At 38.9% G+C, this 24,815-nt stretch overlaps 1 protein-coding gene across 2 annotated transcripts in view; it reads left to right on the plus strand.

Moving 5' to 3' along the window:
* Positions 1-24,815, plus strand: part of HEPACAM2 (HEPACAM family member 2) — a 61,034-nt gene that overhangs the window by 13,436 nt on the left and 22,783 nt on the right. For both annotated transcript variants that reach the window (XM_072412866.1, XM_072412867.1), the window contains exons 2-4: positions 7,171-7,527; positions 18,280-18,564; positions 23,299-23,595. In XM_072412866.1, the coding sequence (XP_072268967.1) occupies positions 7,171-7,527; positions 18,280-18,564; positions 23,299-23,595 (939 nt within the window). The remainder of the gene's footprint in view (positions 1-7,170; positions 7,528-18,279; positions 18,565-23,298; positions 23,596-24,815) is intronic.

Here is a 24,815-nt window from a genome sequence, read left to right on the forward strand (position 1 = left end):
AAGAATGTGTTCCTTAAAAGTAATTTGCTATTTGTTAGCAAATGTTTTCAAACCTGGACCGGATCCAGTCCAGGTTTGCTGGATCACCCAACTTCACTGATGAAAGTGTATCCTCTCCAGCCTTGGAGAGCTTTAATAAATCAGACCCTAGGTCTGAGTTAAAGTCTGTGCCCAAAAAGGTTCTCAGGGAACCCTTGCTATAATCACCATATCCACAGCTACAGTATATTGGTGTGGTGGTCAGTGGGAAAACGTCCTCTTACATTGCTGGCCATTGGGAAGAATGTCACCCTTACAGATAGCCAAAATATCATTGGTTTCAGGTAACCTGACCTAAGAGCCACAAACTGCTCATTGCTCAAGGAACCCCCAGCAACCTTTGGAGGGACCCTGAATGAAATAGTAAGTAAAATGCTAATATGTGCAGCTATCCCCCCTCTATCTTGGAGTATGTTGCATTGAATGGCCCTATTCTCTAACAACCCATACTAGCCAGCTGATGCTGCTGTTATTTTTGTTGCTCTGTCCCACTCATCCTCCCCTCATTTAGAACTGAACAGGCTGCTCGGCAAAGAGCCTGTTCTAAAACCCTAATTAATGTAAACACAGACACTCAAATGATCTAAGGAGCAATGATTATAATGTTCATTTAGTTATAAGTTTTGAATACTGGTACCCTGACAGTGAGAGAATGACGGAGCTGCACCCTGCTGGGCTCTCTCCCCTTCACTTTCATTATGATCGTTCCTTGAGGGACGACGTTCGCTGTACACTCGCCAGATTCTCGTCCAGTATCAGCCCTGAGGAGATTATCGGGCGAGAGTCATCTGGCGTGTGTACATAGCCTAACTGTTTACTAAATCATTATTGTGGCTGGGGATGGACTCTTTTCTTTAGATGCAAGTTTCAGCAATATTTCACTATTCCATTCACCATTTTATGCAGCCTGCCCATTATCCTTGCTAATGCAAAATAAGCTAGCACTTGACACCACTAAGTAAGAAAATAGCAAATATATATTTTTTCTTTTAAAAGAATGAAAATGAATAATTCAAGAGAACAAATGATCAGTACATAATCCAAAAAATGCAAAATTAATTTAAATATAAACTGAGCATTAGCTTTCTTTCTTGGATCGATCCTTGAAACGCATAAGCTAGGACAAAGGTCAGCAATAATGACTGTACATGTAGGAATGCTGATTTTAGTGCAACTGAGCTATAGTCTGTAGAACACAAGGTTGTTTGTGTCTGGATAATTGTCAAAGATCATTTGGTATATCACTCTGCCAATATGTTTTCTATTTGCTTTTAATTAAAAAAAGTTTATGAAGCCAAAGCTTTTTTTTGTTTAGGATAGAATAAGGAAATGGAAAAACTTTGTGATATTTAACTTCTTAAGAAATTCTACCATGCACCTTGCTAAGTACACCTCAGATTGCTTTTGGTGTTATACTAGTCACGAATGATACTGCTTGATATTTGCAGCGAGTTAAAATAAATCACTTCCCTGGCTTTTCATATACTGATGCAACAAGGAGTCTGATGGGTTGATTCAATACCAAAGTGTGGCAGTAAAGATTGCTATCCTTGGCTGCATAGTAAGTCTTGTCACAGTTTGTTTTATGGCTCATATATTTTTATCCTCCTGGGAGTATCTTCCCTACAAAGGAGACAGGTAGGTGTTATAACTCACGTCACACCGATATGAGACCAGAATCACTCGTTAACCCTAGTCATAATTCATCGGAACATGTTGAATACATGTGGAGCTTCATTATTTCTGTGGACCTCAGCCAACCTGGCCACTTTGGTCTTTTGATCTCCCTGCTTGCTGACTCTAATTATGCACTAAAAAATTTACTGGCCAACAATTCTGGTGGTGCATGTAATGAGACTATTAGGATAGATCTGAGTATAATAATAGTATTATAATATTAATAAAAAAAAAACATGTTTTTTACCCATTTTGAAACTACTGAAGTAGGTCAAAACCTGGTCAAGATAGTGAAATGTTTTGGGGTAGAAAGCCATGTAGAAAGGCATTCCAGTGAAAATACATGGTTTGTATTTCTGACAGGTCCCTAGTTCCCTAATAAAATTGGAGTTTTCACCCAAAAAATGTTGGCACTGGTAATGGCACCAAACCTTCTGGCCAGAGATGGAATCTTCGAATGTGCCTGTGAAAGTGCATTTATTGGGATTTGGAGCTCTTGCCAGAGGGCTGCCATGAGAATTTGCCCTGAATGATCCATTTTAACTGCACCTCCAACTCCAAGTCACACCCCATTCCAAGCTGAAACGCCATCCTTCTCCTTCACAATGCTATTGCACAAGTGCTCTTTCACTAAATTAAAATGAAGTTAGTTACAAGTCTAAATGAAGCCATTGTACCTGTACTTCTCTTTTATGAGCTTATCAGAGTTTAGTAAGTTCCTTTTTTTTCAGAAGCTCTTTGCCCAGCAGTTCCGTTATCGCCTTCTATTCTCAGTTCATGAACCGGTTTGGATTATAAACCTGTCTGGCTTGCATAATAAATTTTAATTTTTGGTTAAAAGTACAGTTGTATTATCTGTTATAAAAGCTAATGGTTTGCCCATGTTACTGTTTAGCACGTCATTCTCTGTTTTATCTCGGATGGATGATTTCATTGTTGCCTAATTACTCGACAAATTGTGTGGGTGTAATAAAGTGTGAGATTCATTACTGGAATCCAAATACTGCAATGCAGAGGGAAGCCGATTTTTAGAGAAAACGCCTGAATGATTGGGGCAATCCGTCCTTGTACTATGAAGGAAGAGGTTGAAGTATATCTATCTGTCTATAAAACATCATATAAGTTTTATTATGTTATTCCAAATCTTGTTTTCAATCTTATATCTGTAACTTTCCCTATAATAATACCTGATGATTTTGCCTTGAAAGACCTTGCTCAGGTACCTCTTGTTATAGGGTGACATCGTTCTGTTCTTTTTCACAATTATGCTTCTGTATTGTCAATTTGTTGCATGCACCCTTGCCTAAAATTAACAACATCCATGACTAGGGAACAGCAGAGGAAGCCATGAACTGCACCTTCCCCAATCTAACCCACATCTTCCCTTAAAAATAGACAACACCGTTTGTTGGATTAAATTGGCCATAGCAGCTCATTTTATTAACCATTGTATATAATAACCTTTTATATATACATCAACATATGTACAACATCAAACAAAATTTTTCATGACAGCCTTCTATTCCACCAGCCATTGTTTTTCTTTCTAGGTCCATGAACCAATTCCTCCCATCCTAATCCTTTTACCAAATACCTCCGCTCACTACCCAGGCCCCCAGCCACTATCACACCTAACCCCTGCTTTTCCTGCCTTCCCTTCTTACCCTGTCATGCGGCCCTTCACTTAAATAGCTCCAGGCCGACTCTCTACCAGCAGGCTTTGCCTTGGCAGTTCTCAGTCAGTTCAAGGATGGACAAGAATCTTTTTATCCTTCTCAGTAAGACTGTCTAATGGCATTGTAGGCATTACAACAATTTTGTAAGAAAAATATGATCCAGTGCTACCTGAAAATTGGCAGTCACCAGAATGTATTTTGTGTAAAATAGTGTTACTTAAAAAGTATATCTGGGCAACCAGTAGTATAAATCAGTAATGATGTTTACAAAAAATTAAATTAGCAAGGAGGTGATATTTTAGTTGTAGGCAGAATCTGTTGGGGTAAGTTAACCTCTGGATTCATATATATTCTGAATGGTCCTGACATAAGTGCTGATTATGTTCCACCTGGGAGCTTTGGGTGTTTCCATTCACCTTTGGGTGTTCAAGCCCCCCCCCCCCCCTGCTGCATTCTATATATTCCAGTATTATAGAAAAAGGGGGAGCACACATCTAGATTTACACCTTCAGGGCTCAACTATCTCATAGCTCTACTCCAAAGCATGGCAATGTCATCGGCCTTCTCCCTTGTTTTGTATTGCAATGCTAAACTCCCATCTTGCTTGGAATGCAAACTTTGGAGCTGTTGCAAGCTTTTTGGAAACAGGAACTGTCCTTTATGTCATAATAATACAATAGGAAGTGAGAGGAAATCTTTCCCAGTAGGATACAGTCAACAGAAAAAAAATTGGTTTCGGTATAATTTGCCATTTGTTTTGGAAAGTCCTTTAATAATGGATTTAATGCAGATAAGTTAACTTTCAGTTACAACTGGAACACGCTTGGAATAAATTCAAAGCAATCAGCTGCAATGTTGAGCAGTATCTCTAACACAACCTGCCCAAAGTCATATTTATGTCATAAATTTGCTTTATTTTGGCAAGGAAGGTAGCGGAATTCATATGGTATGGAGCCAGACTGTTGTATAGAAGGCAGGAAAGGAGTTCCTAATTAGTTTTGGCATGACAGTGATAATTAGGAGCATGCTGTCCTAATGACTCATTTGCTCTGCAATCACTTATTAACGGGAATATTATTATCTTGTTATAGAGTTACAACTGCAAATGATCTTTAAGAACAGCAACTATGCTAAAATAACTCTGGTCAATGTAACTTTTTTACTTTTTTTTTTAAATCCTTTTTTAGGAGGACCTTGCATGAAATTGCACGGTCCACTTGTCTGAATGTTCCCAATTTGTCTGAAAAGACAACAACATTCCTAACACCCTGGTAGGTGGTGGTGACTTTGCTGATTCTGACCACAGAATATTTGGAAAACTCTGGATGCCAAACTTCCTGAGAAGTTGCTTTGGTATTGGTGCTTTACTTTTGTGATTGTAGATCCTTCATTTTCCCAGGATCTTGCAAGAGGTCATCCTGCCATTGTGTAGGCACAATAACATTTTCAAATGTTTTCTATAATACAGCAAATCTTTACTTATTAAATTCAGCTCCAAATCACCACAAAACAAGAAATGAACTAAAATTACCTGTATTGCATTCAGTGGTGACAGATGAAATGTATTATCTCATTTTCATATATAATAAACATACAGAAAAACATGTTCTTGCTGAGGACCTCAAACATTTATAGAAAGACAGTCTGTGGGCTGCGTGTCTAAAAATGGTTTCCTTTAAGAATATGCCATAGATTTAGTCTCAGTTTTTCCAGAAAAGCAATCTGTGCAAAAACCTGTCAGACAATGATCTAATATGGCTATTTAAGGAGTTCACTGAGGAAAAGAGAGATTTGCAGATTCAATATTCTGACCGACGCAAGTTTAGAAATAGGAGTGTAATAAAATGATCCCATGGGGGTTCAATTTCCAATTTTTATCTATCTGGTCAGCCAAGACCAACCAAGCCATTTGTTTTTTTAGTTCTAGAACAAGAAAAGCCTAAAAAAATAAAACCCTCTCCAGACTTTACTGCCATCCAGGGCTCCGGGAAGGACACCTCTCTTTACTTTCTGGCCTTCTGATGACATTTTACACAAGAAGTAGGAAAAACTGTTTACCAGAGACAGAAGTAACTTTTTTTTTGTAGAGCTGGGAAAGGTTAGGATCTCCTATTATATTTTAATCGCTCCCAAGAACGAAATAATTTTCATATCCCAAAAAAAAAACACCAACAATGCTCTAAAATAATTAAAAAATAATGTATTGTTTAACAATAAATAGATACATATCCCCAAAATCATTGTGACATGGGACCTGAATTATTAAAGCTCTCCAAACTGAAGAAAATACACTTTCATCAGTAAACCTGGGTGATCCAGCAAACCTGGATTCTTAAGTATCCTTACCTGCCTGATTGCCACCCATCCATCAAATTTCATGGAAGTGTTTATTGCCAGGGATATCTTGCAATCCCAGCTTCTCCTTCGGGTGCCAGGACTGCATGACTAACGGCGTGGCTACATGGAAGTTGTCATTCTTGCCTGGCAAATCAAGATAGCTAAAGGTAGGAATAGAGAAGATGGCGGCACCCACAACAGATTGGTGACAGGTAGTTCCACATTGAATTACCCATCTGCCAGGCTACAATATACCAATGAAAACATATAAAACTCAAAATTAGACCCACATTGGAGTAACCTGGTGTTGTGAAAGTACAAATCTGTATGTAAGTGTATAAAAAAGAAAACAAAAAGATAACTACAATAATTTATGAATGCATGAGTACCTATATAGATAAGTAGTTTGCTATACAGTACAGTACAAATTCCAAATCTGGAAGCAGCAAAATGGTAGCCTTCCAAGTAATAAGAGAATGACTGTGGAAATAGATTCAACGCGTTTTGGAAGTAGCCCATCCATTCCGGGGAAGTGGTTTTGGTTACCTGAACCCGAGTGAATATTCACAATGGGAACACAGACAGTCTTTACAATATAACAGACGTTTCAATAGCTCACTATTCTGTCCAAGACCTTACTATCCATACCCTCACATGCTCACTTTTACTTGCAGTTTATCTGCATGAAAATAGTACAAAGTCACTTTAAGAACTCCAATAAAACTGTATCAGAAGTGGAGTTTCTACCCAAAGCAAATAATTTGTTTTCTTCTTATAAATAAAACAAGACCACGTCTCTAGCGCTGTCTTCTGTGTCCCCATGTCTTATTCATAAATGTCTTATTGCAGATTATATAGCAGTACAATATCTGCAGGTAAGCTGAATGTAAACAGGCTGCGGTAGCACTATTGTTCTGTGTCAATATATTTCTGTACATGTCCGTCACCAGGCAATTCATCTCACTGCGCTGTTTGCTGCAGAGGAAGCTCAGTAATGACAGGTTTTACATTGGAATTGTTGGAGTATGAGACATTCTCCACAGAGAGCGAATAATCACCATGAAAATGGAGACAGAGAATGTTCTCTATGGTGCTGTTTACATTTAGATATTCTGTGCATCTTCTGTGATAACGTTTCGGAAAACAACCTTATGGTATATATGCCAAAGGCTTTTCTTTAGATTTTGTCCCTATTTGTGTTGGTTTCAGACAAAATGGGACCCTGGGGAATTATAAGCAAAGGGCCCCAAATGCACAGCATTCTAGTTCCCTCACCGTTCTGCCAGTCGAGGCCCAGAATAAAGTACGGGCTCTGGGCAATTGCTAGTTGTCACTATTTTTTTTATGCTGGTAAGCTTTATAAACTATTTAGGAGTGTGGGTGATACACTTTGGATTGAATTATTATTTATTTTTTTGTTTTTGTTTTTGTTATATCAAAGGTCTAAGCATTTGCTCTGCATTGAAGCTGAATGTATCGTCTCCAGTCATCCATGGCATCAAAGGACAGCCACTTATCCTTCCAGTTTACTATGAAGTCAACCAGTCTGCCTCCAGCGTCCAAATCATCTGGTTAGTGGAGCGGTTCCAGGCCCAAGCCAGGTATCTGATAACTTCTATTAACCAGTCAGTGATGCCGGATTTAGAACTTCAGCACAAGTTTACACTGAATCCACCCAACGCTTCCTTGCTCATTAATTCACTGCATTTTAACGATGAAGGGACTTATATCGTAAAGGTGAATCTAAAAGGGAAAACGACTGTGTCAGCCACTCAGAAGATTGATGTCACTGTGGATGGTAGGTGATACAGTATACCATAATGTGTTCTTTTTAAAATAGTATGCTATCCAAGAACATGGAAGGTCATTTGATTTGTATGGGACCCAACTTTATTTACAGGGGAACTGGGACATATTCATTCATTCGGGAAAATTCGCCCAACTTTCCTAATACTTTTTTTTTTTTTTGCAATACATGTTTTGCCCATGTAGGAAAAAGCAACAGGTTCACATAACCTTACCTTAACCTATTAACACAATCTCACTTTCCCCTTTCTACCCTGCTTCTGGGTATTGGAAGCATGTGACTTATTCACAATTTGGTCCAGTACAGTTTCATAAGTGCAGGAATAGTCTGCCAGAGCCATATTTATGGCTAGGTGCCTACTGCACCACCACTTCTAAAGGAAGCGCACAGATTTCCAAATATTTACACAGCCCTTTCTTCATCACTTCCTGAATTATCTTACTGGCCAGCAAGTAATTGTATTAGTTCTTGCCCTCCTGATCCTTCTGAAGTCCCTAATCTAATCACTGTGGGACTATCAGGGTTATTGGAAGCTTATGTCTTTTGTTTCCCCTTTTCCTTTTTGGCAGAATTTCCACACCTTCCTAGTGGCCCAGCTGAAACTCCAGCAGCTATCTAGTATTAGTTATCCAAATGTAAACAAACTTGTCTTTGTAGTGTTGAAGAAGCTTCCTATTTTAATACACTACATTTTATTACTCTATATGTGTTTCTGTTACTTATACTGGGACCCAATTTGGTTTTAGGAAGCATTGAAGGTACTAATTAGACATGAAAGCCATGCAACTAGCATTTATACGAAGTCAATATCCACATTGACCTCTTCCATATTCCTTTTTATACATAAATTCTTTGTATGTTATATAATATTTTTCAATAGACGTTAAATCATTATGACACAGCAAGGTGCAGCTTGTAGTCGCACATCCAATTAATATTAGTCAATCAAAAGTTCAATTATATTATAGCTGAACCTTTCAGTCATTTCTATTGCCAGTGGAGGTTAGAATGTTCAAATGAGGCCTTGTCTTTTAGATTAAACAGTTTAGCTTCTGAATATATATCAAATATTCCACACCTTCCTTCCAATCACTTACATTTTTTTCTTTGAGCATTTCATCCAACCAAGGGTATGTGGGGTCACACCTACCTGACTACATTTGGGTGCTCAAAGGTCTCCAGATGTCGTAGCACAGCCACCTCTCAGATGGTAGATAGAGAAATTCCTTCCTCTCCAGTCTGCACTGTAATCTGTTTAAGGGCCAGAAAGCGTCCTCCATTTTTCAGGTCACAGGCCTTTTGTGGTGTACCCATGTACAACTTATGTTTCTGGGTACATCATTGCTGTACTGATTGTGTTCATCAGCACCTTATGGATTGTGTTCGTGTGGACGATAGGCTATTGATTGTGTCTTTGCAAAAATGTTTCTTCTGTGTGCTGCTGATTGTGTCCTTTGCAATATGTTTCTGTTTGTGTCAATATGGTACTGATTGTGTCTCTGTGGAAATGTTTGTAATTTTGACAATATGATACTGACTGCATGAGCATCTACAGATATATTTCACTAATATACTGTTTGTATACGGTGTTGTTGCCTTTTCTCCTCCTATGTGTACCTGTTGCCCATCCATAAAGCCCATTCTGTCCTGACAGTTAAGCCCCAACAAAGGTTGTGCTTTCTGAATGAGCAAAGCATACAAAGGAGCAGAGACACAGGATACAAAACCACCAGACAGTTTTTCTGTCCAAGACAAAATAATTTGTAATTATAGAAAAATCATAATACCAAGCTGGCACAAAGAACAGGAGCGATGTGAGAAATTCTGTTTCCAAAAACAGCCAACTTCTCTATCCCGAGGTCCTATTATTGAATAATGAATTGTGATTGGGTCCTATGCGTTGTACAATAAGTCATTGTCATAGGCAATCCAGCACTTCTGCATATTGCATGTAAGCATTAAAAAGTCTGGTTTTCTACTGATTCATTTTTTAATATGCAGTATTGGCTTTACATGCCAGCAGTGTTTATTTTGTTGGATAATACACATAAATCTTTTTTACTACTTTAAGGAAGTTTGTTGTTCTGGTTGTGTTTCCCTGCTGGCTGAAAATCATTTTAGGGCTAGGGCTGCTGTAAAATTATCCGAGTTGGTGACTTGTCTAAGTTTTTTTCCTGCACACAGTCTGTTTCGGTGGCCAAACAATACAGGAATTAAAAAGTTTGCAAAACCAAAAGTACAAATGTTGCAACTTACTATTCCTAAATCATCATTTCTTTATTTTCCCCTAGCAATCCTGCTATTTGCACACTTCTATAGTCACAACACTTAGGCTATGTACACACGTGCAATAATTGTCGTTGGAAAGCATCTTTCAGGATCGAGTAACGACTGCACGATGCATGAACGAGTGTTGTACATACACCGCCATTCTGCTCTATGAAGAGGGGAGGAGGATAATGGCGGAGTGGCACTCCGCTGCGCTCTCTCCCCCTTCACTTCCATTACGATCGTTCATTGTCCGACGTCCGTGGATCCGCCAGAATGGTCGTTCGGACGATGGATGAAGAGCACTGTAGACACACTGGATTTTCGTCCGATATCAGCTCTGAGCCAATTATTGGATGAGAAGCATTGCACGTGTATACCCAGCCTTACTCACCTTTCTTTATTAGGACATCAGAAACAGCACAGAACTACTGAACCGTTGTCTCCTTTCCATAAAATAGAAGCTGTGGGAAGTGTTTTTTTAATTGTATTTAAATAATCCTATTACCATTCTATTAACATGTTGAAGGGTTGAGAAGAAGAACCAGACAAGGCAAAATATTAAAGATTATCAGAATAAACTTTTGGCTTTGGTTAGGTTTTAGCAATGTTTAATGGAAGACTAAACCAAAAGAATTTTACATTTTTAAATTAGGTTGAAAAAAGTCCATCAAGTTCAACCACTAGGGAAACAAACAAATCCAATATAGGAAACCTTTGGGTGACCTGCAATTTTGTTAAAGACAGAACAAAATAGCTTTAAAACATCTTTTTCTGCAATGCAGCATTGCACTACACTACCACAAGCAAGAAAACAAAGAATAGAGCAGGGTAGAATTTCTTTATAAATATCTATATATTTCTGTTGTTGGTATAAATGATTGATGTGTTGCTGTGTGGATGACAGATGTTTATCTTATGTCTGCAGGTACCTTGAGAAGAGAGGCTGAGCAGGGAAACCAGAGATTTAGTATCGTAGTAGAACTTTCACTTTCTCACCATTCTCAACCAAGGTTCAGTGGAACCTCAGAACTCCTCTAGGGATTGCTAGGGGTTCCTCAGACTGTAGCTTATTGATCTCTTGTTTGATGTCTGCATAGCTCTTGGTCCAATACCACTTGGTAGATCCAGCTGCATGACTCCAATGAGGTTTTAGTTGTCTTTTTAGTTGTTTATAACGGTGGTTTTCTAGCCACCACTGTGGATGGGGGCATGGGGTAATTCCTTCCAGTGGTTACTGTTTTAGGAAGCTTTTTTTTACCACTGGCCACCACTAAATTGGTTTTAGCAAGAGGTGTTCTAGTTCTGAAATTGTTGTAAAGGTTCTTTAAGGTTAAAAAAAAAAAAGTTCAGAAAGGCTGTTTTAGTGCCTCCTTCATGTTCCCCCTTTAGTGTACACTGTTTCCCTTTCTCCCCCTCTCTCTTCCCTCTCCCCCCCCCCCCCCCCCCCCCCCCCCCCCACCACGCTCTCATTCTCTCTTGCCCCATCTCTCTTTCTCCTCTATCTCTGTTCCTCTGTCTCTTTTCTCTATCTCATGTTTTCTATTACATCCCCTCTCTTTTTTTCTCTTTCTCACTCCTTCTCTCTTCACCCTCCCCACTTCTTTTTTTCTTTCTCTAATCTTTCATCCCCTCTCTTTCTTTTTTCTCTCTATTTCTTTCTTTCTCTCTCTCGCTCTCTTCTCTTTCACTTTGGACCAACTTGCACTCGGAGCAAAATCTGTCTAGTTTGGTCACTCTAATCGTTCTCTTAACTTGTATTGGTGAATGATTGACACAACATATGGAAAAGATACAGTAAAAGTCTCTTACACAAACATTATGGTGACATGGACCAAATAAAACGTCTGCCAAAGGCTTTTGTGGTATTTACTCTGTGTGGTGCTTTTCTTTCTGACTTTCACACGTAACACCAGGAACAATACTACGCAAATAACAGATAGAAGAATAGTGTGAATTAGGCATCTGCTACCCTCCGCCACAACCCAAGAACAAATACAACAATATGCAGAAATACAGCTGCTGTATGACTGCGTAGGAGCGTAATTGGAGATAAATGTATGTGTTTGTGTGTCAATACAGATATATATATTTTGCAGGCTCATAGGGCTTCTAAAGGAGGATAATTGTAAAGATTTTTTATTAAACGGGGGCCCAGCTTGGCTTTCTTATGGCCTACTATTGACCATTGCTTGCTTGAATTTTAAATTTGCAACTAATATTAAGGAAAGACACACAAACACAGTTGAATTGGTAATAATTATTGAACAAGCTTTAATGAAGCTGGACATACACAATAAACCAACAAAATCATAGCCCAATACAGATAACTTGCACATTTTCACTGACCATTAGGCCTTCCATAGTCCATTGAGATCCCCGTACAACTTTACAACTCAGTGGTTATACCTTTGGTTATACCCTTATTATACCTGTATTCTAAAATATAACTCAAATAATTGGGCCACCTAACCTTGGGTTTATCCATCCATCCATAAGGTACTAAAAAGGCTTTATTACTTTTTACACAACAGTTTATTTTTAGGATATGCCAAAAAAAAACAGCCATTTTTGGCACTGCCAATGACCACTATGTTGTAACATAACCTCCATATCCCCAACTAATCCCACAATCTGTACTATACACCAACTTCCCTATAACCCCATTTTCCCTATCTGTTCCTTAAGAACATCCCATCAATCCTCAAAGTGAACCTAAAACTTTGACCATCATAACCAAATCAAAAGTGGTAGAGTCAATTTGTAATCCCAAAATGGCAGACACTATGACTATTTAATCTCAAAATTTGAGAGCCAAACTCTGTCCCTTCACCACCCTAACACCATTGTTCCCAAGACTTCTAGCACTTGCATCTAATTCCACTTTTGTGAGGGCCTCTTTTTCCTACTGCTGGCAGCTCAAGAGATTCTGTCCTTTTGTATATCATCTTCAGTTTGCCTTATCTGTGTTTGAGGACTAGTATGGCCTCTGACATGAAACCATTTTTTACTTGGGCAGCTGGCATATTGTCCATATTGACATTGGTCTCCTGTAGCTAGAAACCCGTTGTTGGTGAACACAGCAGATGGCAAGTGATTTACCTTGAATATCAACCAAACAAAATATGAGATATTTGGAACAGTTTTGAAACAGTTCTAAATCTGAACAGTGACATTGTATACAGTCTTTAATAACTCAACTCTATGGTAACCATAGAACAGAATGTTGCCTGGTGTGATAAGTCTAAATTTCTGCTGCAACATTTGGATTGCTGAAAATCTGCTGTCAACAACATGAAAGCATGGATCCATTCAGCCATGTATAAAAGGTTCAGGCTGGTGGCAGTAAAATAGTGTTGGGTTTTTTCTTGGCACACTTTGGGCCCCTTAGAACCAACTGACCATTGTTTAAATGCCACAGCCCACCTTAGTATTGTTGCTGACCATGTCCATCCCTTTATGACCGCAGTGTCCCCATCTACTGATGGCTATTTTAATTTGCCATGTGACAAAGCTTACAACATCTCAAACTGGTTTCTTTAACATGATAATGACTTCACTGGACTCAAATGGTCTCCACAGTCACCAAGTCTCAATCCAAAGGGGACCTATTCGTATATTGCAAGAGATTTGTATCATGAACGTGCAGCAATTGCATGATGTTAATATGTCAATATGGACCAATAGGTCCCTAAGGAATATTTCCAGTTACCCTTGGAATCTATGCCATGAATCATTGTGGTAGTTATGAAGGCAAACAGGATCCAACCTGGTATTAGCAATGTGTTCCTAGTAAAGTGGCCAATGAGTGCAGAGGTAGACAGGGCTTCGGAGTCTTCTTTCTTTTAATGTAGTACTATTACAAAAATTTTTGCTGGTGGCTGTAATTGTCTTTGGAGTATTATGATAATTAAACAGGATTTGTATAGCCAACATATTACACAGCGCTGTACATTAAATAGGGGTTGCAAAGGACTAATACAGACAGTGATACAGGAGGAGAGGACCCTGCCCCGAAGAGCTTACAATCTAGTAGGTGGGGGAAATTACACACAATAGGAGGGGGATATGTAGAGGTGGGAAGTAGTGATGGTTTCAAAAGACAGAAGCAGATGGGTAGGCAAGTTTGAAAAAAATGGGTTTTGAGAGCTCTTTTAAATGAGCAGAAAGTAGGAGCAAGCCGAATCGGACGAAGAAGACCATTCCAGAGAGTTGGGGCAGCTCTAGAGAAGTCTTGTATCCGTGCATGTGATGTGGTTATAAGTGAGGAAGTCATTAGTAGGTCATTGGAGGAGCGGAGAGATCGGCTGGGGGAGTACTTTTTTACCAGGGCAGAAATGTAAGTGGAACAAGAACTGTGTAGGGATATGAAGGCAAAGCACAGGAGCTTGAATTTGATTCCAAGGTGAAATGGAAGCCAGTGTAGAAATCTGCAAAGAGATGCAGCGGAAGAGAAGCGGAGGGAAGGATGGATGAGTCTGGCTGCAGCATTTATAATAGATTGTAGAGGAGAGAGTCGGGTTAGTGGAATACCAGAGAGGAGGATGTTACAGTAGTCCAGACAAGATATAAGAGCATGTACAAGGAGTTTGGTGGTCTCAGGGGACAGGTAGGGGTAGATTTTGGAGATGTTGCGTAGGTGAAAGTGACAGGACCTGGAAATGTTCTGAATTTGGGGGGTAAATGAGAGGGAAGAGTCAAAGGTGACACCAATACAACGTGCCTGAGGGGAGGGGGGAATAACAGTGTTGTTAACATTTAGATATATGTCAGGGGGAGATGTGGAATTTGAGGGGGGGGGGTGATGATGAGTTCTGTTTTATCCAGGTTAAGTTGCAAAAATCAGTCAGACATCAATGATTAGATGGTTAACAGGCAGCATGAGACTTTATCCAGGACTGAGGGAGACAGGTCAGGGGTGGACAGATAGATTTGAGTGTCATCAGCATACAGATGGTACTGTAAGCCAAAGGAGGATATGAGACTACCGAGAGGAGGTGTACAAAGAAAAGAGGACCGGTCCAAGGACTGACCCTTGGGGGACACCAACAGGAAGGAGAGTGGGAGAACTTACCATTGAAAGAAACTTACTCTTTTGCCCTGTCCTCTGCAGTAATTCCCTTTTATCACAGTATGTCGTTCTCTTTCCACTAAGAAACCTGCAAAATGTCCGACATACTGTAAGTGCAAAACACCATGGACTAGTCTGATCAGGGGGAACTTCAGTATAGTTACAATGCAGTTATAGCATTAGCCCCATTGAGGACATCCAAAGACTATAGCTGGGCTTTTGCATTTTTAGCAAAACTTACCACTGTATAAAGTATTAATTAAAAAACTTTTTAACTGGGCTCATTCCAAAACCAAAATAATGAAGTCATTGAACTTTAGTTAGTACATAAATAACAAGCTGATTGGAAAACCACTAATAATTATAATGTGACTTGTAACCCCTTTTTACCAGCTCCGCCAGTTTGGAGGACAGTTTGAGCTTGTTATCGTTTACAGAACACGGTGGAACGTATAAATGTTTAAGGCCTTTGTATCTACAAAACATTGACTAACCCATTAACCTGAAAATGAATATGATTCATGCTGCGTGACGTGGCGGAACGTTCAGAACTGTTCATTAGGATACACCAAAACAAAACTTAGATAATTAGCCGTGTGGCGTGACATAACAAGCATGTTTAATTATATGTGTGACATTAGGTGACTTGACGGGTTGTTTGTTACAATACAATGTGACAGAAACATCTCAGAGGATCTGTATTTCATTTACATAATGAGCTTAAGCCTATGAAAAAATAATTAAAAATGTACAATTAATTATATAAAAGTAAAGTAACCAATAGCTAAGGGTTATGCAATGAGTAAGGTGATAGGTTTGTGAGATTTGTGGATGAAGGTGGGAAAAAGAAGAAGTTGGGCCAATTTTTCCATACTTCTGATTTTGTAACACCTGTGCAAGATAAGACTTTTCCCCTCTTAGTGACATTCACAGGGGATGTCTCTCTCCTTGCTGGTAACTTGACAGAAACAAGTAGTGGCCTAATGAGCTCCTTTTCCTTGTTGTTATTATTATTAAATAGTATTTAGTTATTGCTAACATATTACGCAGCACTTTACGAAGTCCGTACAGGTAGTCCTCATTTAACGACTTACCTGTTTACCGCCTGCCTGCACTTAAGACTGGCTCTCCCAACGAGTACACTGTACAAAACTGTACAGCGTACATCCACCCGGCATCTCCTCTTCTGTCTTTTGGGATTCATCTGTCTTCTTCCTTCACGATCCTCCATGATCCCCTGTGTTACAGGCGCTGCAGACTGGGTCTATTCTATGCTCCTCGCTTACTGACAAATTTGCTTGGAGGCCAGGTTGCAGAAACGGATCCTTATTGTTAAACGAGGAGCATCTGTAATTATAATACTAACTGTCCCTCAAAGGGGCTCACAATCCAATGTCCCTACCATAGTCAAATGTCATTACCACAGTCTTAGGTCATTTTGGGGGGGAAGGGGATTTTGGAATGTGGAAGAAAACCTGAGTACCTGGAGGAAACCCACGGAAACACGGGGAGAACATGCAAACTTCATGCATATAGTGCCTTGGCCAGGTTTCAAACCTTAGACCTAGCGCTGTAAAGGCCGGAGTGCTAAGCTACCATGCTGTGTTCTTTCCCTAGTAAGAATTAAATAAAATGATTCCCCTTCTATCATTCCATTTCGACCATTTACACTTTTATGTTGTCTGTCTCTTATCTACAGATAAATATATTTTATATGCCATTCTTCATTATACTAAGTGTTGGTATACAGAACCTGTGCCTATTACCTATGATAATGTCCCAAGCTTTATATGTCCAATGTTTAGTTTGTTTATACAAAAAATAGCCACTCAAAATGTATTGATACATGATATATTATAACTTTATAATTGTAAAATAAATCTAAACCAGGTGGCCAAAAGTATGGACAACTTTCCATATTGTAATTCCACCGCGTACAAAGGTATGTTAGACAGCTGAGCACATTCAGCCAATTGATAACATTTTGGGGAAGGCCCTAACTGTTTCAGCATGACTGTACCCCTGTGAGCTCCATATAAAATAGTTTTGATCAGTTTAGTGTAATAATGTAGTGTAGTAAATTTGGTGGTCTGTACAAAGCCCTGATCCTAACCCTACTGAACTGCTTTGGGATGAACTGGAATAGCCATTATGAACCAGGTCTTCTCATCCACTTTTAGTCCCTGACCTTAGCTGAATAGGCACAAATTTCCACAGACAAACCCACAATCTATTCAAATGCCTTCCCAGAAAAGTGTATGATGGTATAGTACTGTAACAAAGAGGAACCCAAATTCATATTAATATCCATGGGTTTGGTAAGGAATGTCCTACAAGCAGGGACCTATGTAGGGATGCACAAAGTATGTCACTGCACGAGGGCCCTAGACACTCCTCAGCCAACAGAGACAACAAAAGAAACCTTAAGTGAGTTCAGCCAAGTGGGCAAAAGTCATTTCTGCAGAGAGCCCACTTTTGGCTCCCTCTTCCACTGACTCCCTATTTAATGTACAGCGCTGCGTAATATGTTGGCACTATATAAATCCTTTTTAATAATAATAATACCGGCACATATACGTGTGATGGTCAGGTGTCTACATACATTTGGCATGCAATGTACTTTGATGCCATATGCATATGTTCTAAAATAAATTAGATTTAAATAGCAAAGAATATTAATAATATCAATATAATTGATCTAAAATGTCTTGATTATTGTCAAACACAGAATGATGCAACCATAGAAATCAAAATAATGCACATCTGAAGATCTGATCGATTTCACATAGGAGACAACAACTATGTCTCCCATCTCTTTTTGTCCAGTGGATAACTTTATAATTCCTCGTACCTATATCCAGACTACCCAAAACATTTTTTCTAAATATAATCCCTCTTCCCATTAACTATCAAACATCCAGACCAACCTGTGATTTCTCTCTAAATATTACCCCCTTTTTTTCATTGACTAATGACTTCCATTTAGGCCTCCCTCCATCATTATTTCAGCTTTATCTGTTAAACCTATTCCATCATGCTATTCTATGTCTCTACCTCCCTTAAGGAAGCCAAACGGCAAAATGCGTTAGGAATAGAGAGTTTTTATAACTGTTACATCTACTCTTGTAGTTGAACTTTGTTTAGCATTACAACTGGTATTAATATTATAAATATATTATTCTTTTTCAAGTCACAAGTAAAATATTTTGATTTGCCACTATAAAGCCTCTCTCTGTCTATTCTTGTTTTACTCTATAAGCTTCAGGGGCTGGCACTAAGAAATTTGTACAAAGGGAAGGCCTGTCCTACACCGCTCTCTTCTTCAGTCCAGAAAAGTCATTTTAATTCTTTGAACCAGATAAAGTGAAAAGGTTTCTAACTTTTGGTTTCTGTCTTTTCTGTAGTTCCAGTGTCGAAGCCGATTGTGCAGAGCGAACCGTCCTATGGAGCCGTGGAACATGTGGGAAATATCACCTTTAAGTGTTCTGTAATGAAAGGGACGCGGGTGTTGTATGAATGGCTTAAAAATGGCAGCCCCCTGCAAGACAGATCCGGCTACATCTTCTCTCCAAATAATGACACATTCACCATTGTTTCTGTCACAAAGGGCGACATCGGCAACTACAGCTGCTTGGTCAGGAATTTTGTCAGTGAATCGGAGAGCGATGTGATCACTCCAACAATCTATTGTGAGTATTAAATGGCAAATTGACCCAATACATATCAAGCTTAAATGTTCTATAAACTTACCTGATCTGGTACACGATAATACCTATTTCTAGCTTTTTCTATTTTTTAATCATTTGAAGTTTTCCTTGTGGCATGCATGTTCTCACTGCAGTGTGTTGTGTAAACCTATGGTAATAAAACACATAGGGGTTGAATTATTAAAGAAATTTAGGCTGTTCACTTAGCAAATTGAATTATTCCCGTGCATGGGATCTTTCACTTTGCTTGGTCATGAGATAAAGCTCTGTTCACTTCAACTATCAAATCATGTGCAAGGAGGAATCCTGGTTTTCAAATTCCCTTGCAGATGATTGAGCATTCTTTGCTAAGTGAATTATCACCACATTCACTAAATTGAATAAATTATCTTTTGCAAGATGATATTTTACCTTGGTGACTAAACAGCCAAACTCCTATTGCTTCAAGGCAGCTCATTTAAATTTAATAGTTGGCCAACCAACCGTATCTCAAATAAATTGGACCATACAATTTTTTTCAATGCAGCACAGCTTGATGATAGTATTGCATTATTGTGTGCTTTTGTGCAATGTGCATACCTTGAGCTGCGTTGCGTTAATGCATTGAGGTGCCATTTAAAATAAATGGGACCTCAAGAGACTATTGCATGTAACATTATTATTTTTAATATTATTAATAATAATAATAAACAGGATTTATATAGTGCCAACATATTACACAGCACTGTTCAATTAATAGGAGTTGCAAATGACAGACAGATACAGACAGTGACACAGAAGGAGAGGATCCTGCCCCGAAGAGCTTACAATCTAGGAGATTACATGTTAATGCACGCTTTGTTGTAATGCACATCAGTGTCAGGTGCAAAGCTAGCCTTAATATGAACTCCAGGCAGATATATAAGACACAAAATAATGCATTAATAATTATATCCTCAAGGGGTCTATTTAAAAATATCACAAAGGATTCTCACAGTGTTTACTTCCAATTCAAACATTTCTCTAAATAAATGCTAAGGGAAAACGAAGTGAACTTTTTTATAAAAGTCTAATTCTTTGGGGACAGTTTTAAATTGAACCCTACATTTTTGTTTTTTGCAATTAAATACAAGCAGTAATTTGACTTGTAATCACCCTGTTTATCCTACCAGAAATACGGTGAGTTTCTAATTTCTTATAGTATGATAAAGTGGCTGCACTGAAATCAAAAGTAGTGATTTTAGCTGTTTTAGTTGCCTCCATGGGGTATATAATGCCTTCCTCTATTGTTATGGAGATGAGGGGTCCTTTTGATATCCTGGGGTGACAACTTTTTCATAGACATAGTACAGCAAGTATGGCATAGTGTTGCCTCCCTGGCCAGACAGCTATAGTAGTTACCCTAGAACAGGAAGTATGTTACTGGCATGATCACTGGATAACAATGAAGGAGAACAAGTCTGGAAAAATGGAAATGCAGTTACCATGGCTAAAGGCTGATAACATATGACATTGGCTAAAGGATGCAACATATGACATTTTAATCCTTGGTTTCAGCTACTTTTAATAATTAATTTGCCTTTCAGATCAGCAACATTTAACCATATCTCTGCTCTTAGCTCAGCAGCCTGCAGGAGCTTTGCATACCCTGAACTAATTAGCACATTTTGCTATTTCATTTTACTAATTATAAAACATAACAAGGAAAAAGTAGGAAAGTTTGAAAAGGCTCTGCATCCACCCCTGCCTAGGGAGGCATGAGTGACATAATATATCCTAGCTGGCCCATATGTTCTTTTGGGTCGTAGCCCAGCTTTTCACTAATTACCCCTCAAGGATTCAATGGCCATTTGCCAATTTTTAGTTAATGTGATGATCTTGTGCACTGCTAAAACTGAACTCCAAGCAAGATATAAATCACTAATTGATGCTGCTCTGGATTCATTAATACTTTATTAAATCTCTATTTTTAATGCACCTGAATTTGACTTGGCTTAAATCTTTTATAGTCTACTGAACAACTGGAGCTCATAGACAAGTAATGGGCTATTTCAGACTTATGGTAGACCACAGTATTCTACAGCAGGTTCGACCATGGTTCTCCCATTCAACTGCATTGGTTGGGACCAATTTTGTGCATATGGCTGCAGTTGAAATGAATCGTGATGCAGTTTTTGGACGTGACAAGTTGCGAGGTTACTTTTCCTTTTCTGGAAGAATAACCACTACAACCTTAAAACAAAGTTTCACTTTTAAGAATACATGATGAGGTAGGTCATTACTGCGTTAAGGGACAGGTGATGTCCCTTCTGCAATAATCTCCCCTACTTGCCTAATTATTCACGGTTCCTAGCAAAAAAGCAGAGCTGCACATGTGCAATGTCAGCTTTGGTTGCCAGAATACCCCGCATTCTCAGATTCCTCTGAGTGTGTTGGGAATGAATGAACTCCCATTGCCTGTCTCATCATTGCCTGAGCAATCAAGATGGTGATGGGTAAAGATCACAAGAAAGTAAAGAAACAAGAAGATGGGGGTACAATGCGAGAAAATGGGGACCAATGAGTAAAGCAGTGTTTAGTTCTACTTCAACAAAAACTCATTAACCTGTGTTTTTCTGCTACCCGGCACATAATATAAATTTGGAATTCTAGGAGTGGCTAATCATGATGCTAATGTGAAATGGGTCTAAGGCTAACCAAGAAAAGGAGCCAATAGGCCAATTTAAGTGAAACTGAAGATAATAAATAAATAAAGATCAGGTTCCCTTCTAGACACAGCTAGGCTGCATTGCAATATTGTGTTAATCCCAGTACTGTACAGACAGAAATATAAATCCTTATATATATTTATACTGTACATTCAACTGTTTGCCTGGATTCAGCGTTAAATAATCCCTTCGCCCAGGCAGTGGAAGTGTTAACTATAATTCGCACCTATCCAGTTCCGAATATGGCAGCGGCGTTCTTGGCAGAGGCAACTTTCCATCTATATTTCGTCAATAACATGTTTGCTATAGCTCGGCGCTCTCTCTCAGGGTTCTCATGTACCATATGCTGAGACTGCGGGGGAGTGCAATGATAAAAAGGTCCCTAGCACTAAGTACCTCTGCCATCTGCTCGGTAATAGAAGGGGCTGGAGCGCGCGGGTGGTGCAGCCAATCAGCATTGTGCTCCCTGCACTAAAGTCCCAGCCAGACAGGTGATTTATCATTTTACAAGCCTGCTTGGTAAACAGCAGTAAGCCAGCCAAAGTCTTTACAGAGCTTATCTGTTATGGGGAAAGGGAGAAAATGAAAACTGATGTATTCCATGTCAATATTTCTTCAATGAGGGAGCTAAAGCCCCAAGCACATCAGAATTCAGTTTCTGGCTTTATTTTTCATGATCCTTGTTTAAATTTTATTGTGTACCAGAATTTTTGCAAAAATAATTGCCACCTTCTTTTATAGGGTGCGTCACGTCCCAGACTTCTCTTGGAAATATTTCAAAATGTACTTTGCATTGTGCTCTTTCTGTTTTTATTGCACTTCCCTTTTCTGTGGAAAAGTCCCAAATAAATATACATACCCACCGGTGAATCCAGCATTGTCTACATCTTCCACCTTGTTCACATAACAGATAGACCTGAGTTGGTTAACCAGGATACTGGTAAAATATTAAAAAGTAAGCAAGATTTGGGTCATCTTATTGAATTGTTATGAACAATGCTGAGCTGTTGTATATTAAATGCAGAATTGTTATATATCCGGAATCAACTGTTTTAAATTCTGTTGATGCAACTGAAAATATAAAGTTCAAATGAAGTTTTCAAGATAGAAATATCAGAGATGGCATTGCAGGACAGTTTTTTGATATGGAAGGGAGTGGCTCAGTACGCACAATTTATTTTGCTCCCAGCATTTAAAATAGTAATAGTTGAATGAAGAGAGAATAAGCATTTGCTGCTGGTGGGATCACCATGCAATGGGTTGGATTTAATAAAGCTCTCCATGGCTGGAGATGATACACTTTCATCAGTAAAGCTGGGTGATCCAGCAAACCTGGAATTAATCAGGTCTAAAACATTTGCTAGCAAATACCAAATGGCTTTGAAGAAATACAGTTTTGCTGAATCACCCAGCTTCACTGATGAAAGTGTATCTTCTCCAGCCTTAGAGAGCCTTAATAAATCAGGCCCAATGAATCTGTGAATGATTGGATATAATGTCACACAGATCATTTTGTTTCAGGCCAGCGCAGCAGCAAAACTGCAAAATGACCAAAAAGAGTTTGGAAAGAGTTGGAGAAGCAGTTGTTGAAATTGTAGTAAAAAGTGATGCATTTTGCTCAGGTTCTTTAAAGCACAAGTATGTGATTAAAGAAATATTTCATCAAACCAGTCTATTCCCTAGTCCCCTCATTCCCTTAAACACAGTGCGTATCCCACTTATCAAGTGGTGGTGGCCTCTTGCATAGTCTGCAGCCATTTAAAATTGAGTACCATGGTGCTCAAGCCTGTATGCTAAAATTCCCTTTGGGGTACTGCCTCTGGTATGTGGGTAGTTTACATTTAAGTCTATGGAATATTACAGCATGGGCAGCTTCCCAAGTCTACCTGGCCAGGCTGCAAACTCTGGGAGGCTGCTGGCATCATCAGCAAAAGTGGAGATAAATATTGAGGGAGGCTGGGGTAATTTTACAACACACAAGTACATAGATCTTCAATTATAATTCATAATTATATTTTTATATTAACAGATGGACCTTATGGTCTGAGAGTGTTTTCCGATAAGGGACTTAAAGTCGGAGAGGTCTTTACCATTGACATTGGAGAATCCGTTCGTTTTGACTGCTCGGCCGACTCTAACCCACCAAACACCTGCGCCTGGATTCAGCGGGGCAACAACTCTACTGTAATTGTCAACTACGGGCCGTACTTCAAACTTCTCTCGGACAAAGTCAGACAAAAGACTGTGGACTACCTGTGCCGGGCCTCCAACAACATTACTGGAAGAGAAGAAGAGATGCAGTTCACCGTCATCATCACTCCTATAGGTAGGAAAAGTCCAGGGACCTTCCTTCTGTGACCAGAAGAAGTCAAATGGGTGAGAGGGTTTAAAAAACAATGTTGTCACCAGAAATTTTTTGTCATTTTTTAACTTAAAAAGAAAAGAATGAATGTGATTGGATATTGCAAAGTCCCTTCAGCCAAAATTAATATTTAATTATTGGATTAGACTGGTAAATTGAGTCAGCTTTTAGCTTATAGCTTTTAGCTTGTTCCATGTCTTGGGTACTCTGCAAAATTATTCCCATAATTCCTGGTTCTGTCATTTTTAACTGAGAGTTTTGGGTCTTCCTGTACACCTTTCCAGCAAACTTGGAATGGATGTGGTCCAGGATTAAAAACATTTGCCAAACAATAACACATTCTTTTTAAGAAACCCATCTCAGATTTGCTGGATCACCCAGGTTCACCTATGATAGTCTATCTTGTCCAGTCTTGGTGAGCTTTATAATTACTGATGCATTACATGAACACAAACTGATGCTTTTCTTTTTCTCCTTTTTGAACGTTCTGGAACATCCAGCAGGTAGTTCCCTGACAGACTCAACCTTAAGACTTTCACTGGTATATTTAGCAGACATAAAAGAAGCAAATTAGAGAAATCTCTTGCAAGGAACACATTCTGACCATATAGACCACTGTTTATCCTCACAACACTTCATCTGTTTTGCTGTGTACTGTGACAGTCTTATCGGCTGTCATCTTGATGTTTCTGGTATGGAATATGTAGTGTTGGTTACAGCTGCATTCCTTACATGCGGAGCACACCGCATGATAATTAAAGTGTTACTGCAAGTTGTGAAAACATGGGAGAAAATGTTACATTAAAACAAAAAGTTTCAATGTACTAGATGTAGGCCACAGACTGTTAGATGTATAAAGATAGCACTGATGTTACAAATACATACACAGGGTGAATAGGATATGAATCTACTATAAAAAGGGCGCAGTCTATGGACCTTGTTTCTTAGGTATGCCATTCATTTAACAGTACACATAGAAATGGCAATTATAAAAATAATTTTTATGCTGAAATTCTTCCAGTGCATTTTCTTTTTTCAGCATATTGCAAATTGTTAAATATGAATTTTATTGTAATCTATATTGCCAATGAAGCTAATGATACTGAAGTCCACTGGCTGGCCCAAATGGCAAAACCACAATTACTATATGCACTGCTCATAGATATTTGCTTTTGTTTGCTAAC

The sequence above is a fragment of the Pyxicephalus adspersus genome, chromosome 5 (assembly GCF_032062135.1).
Source record: "Pyxicephalus adspersus chromosome 5, UCB_Pads_2.0, whole genome shotgun sequence".
NCBI lineage: Eukaryota > Metazoa > Chordata > Amphibia > Anura > Pyxicephalidae > Pyxicephalus > Pyxicephalus adspersus.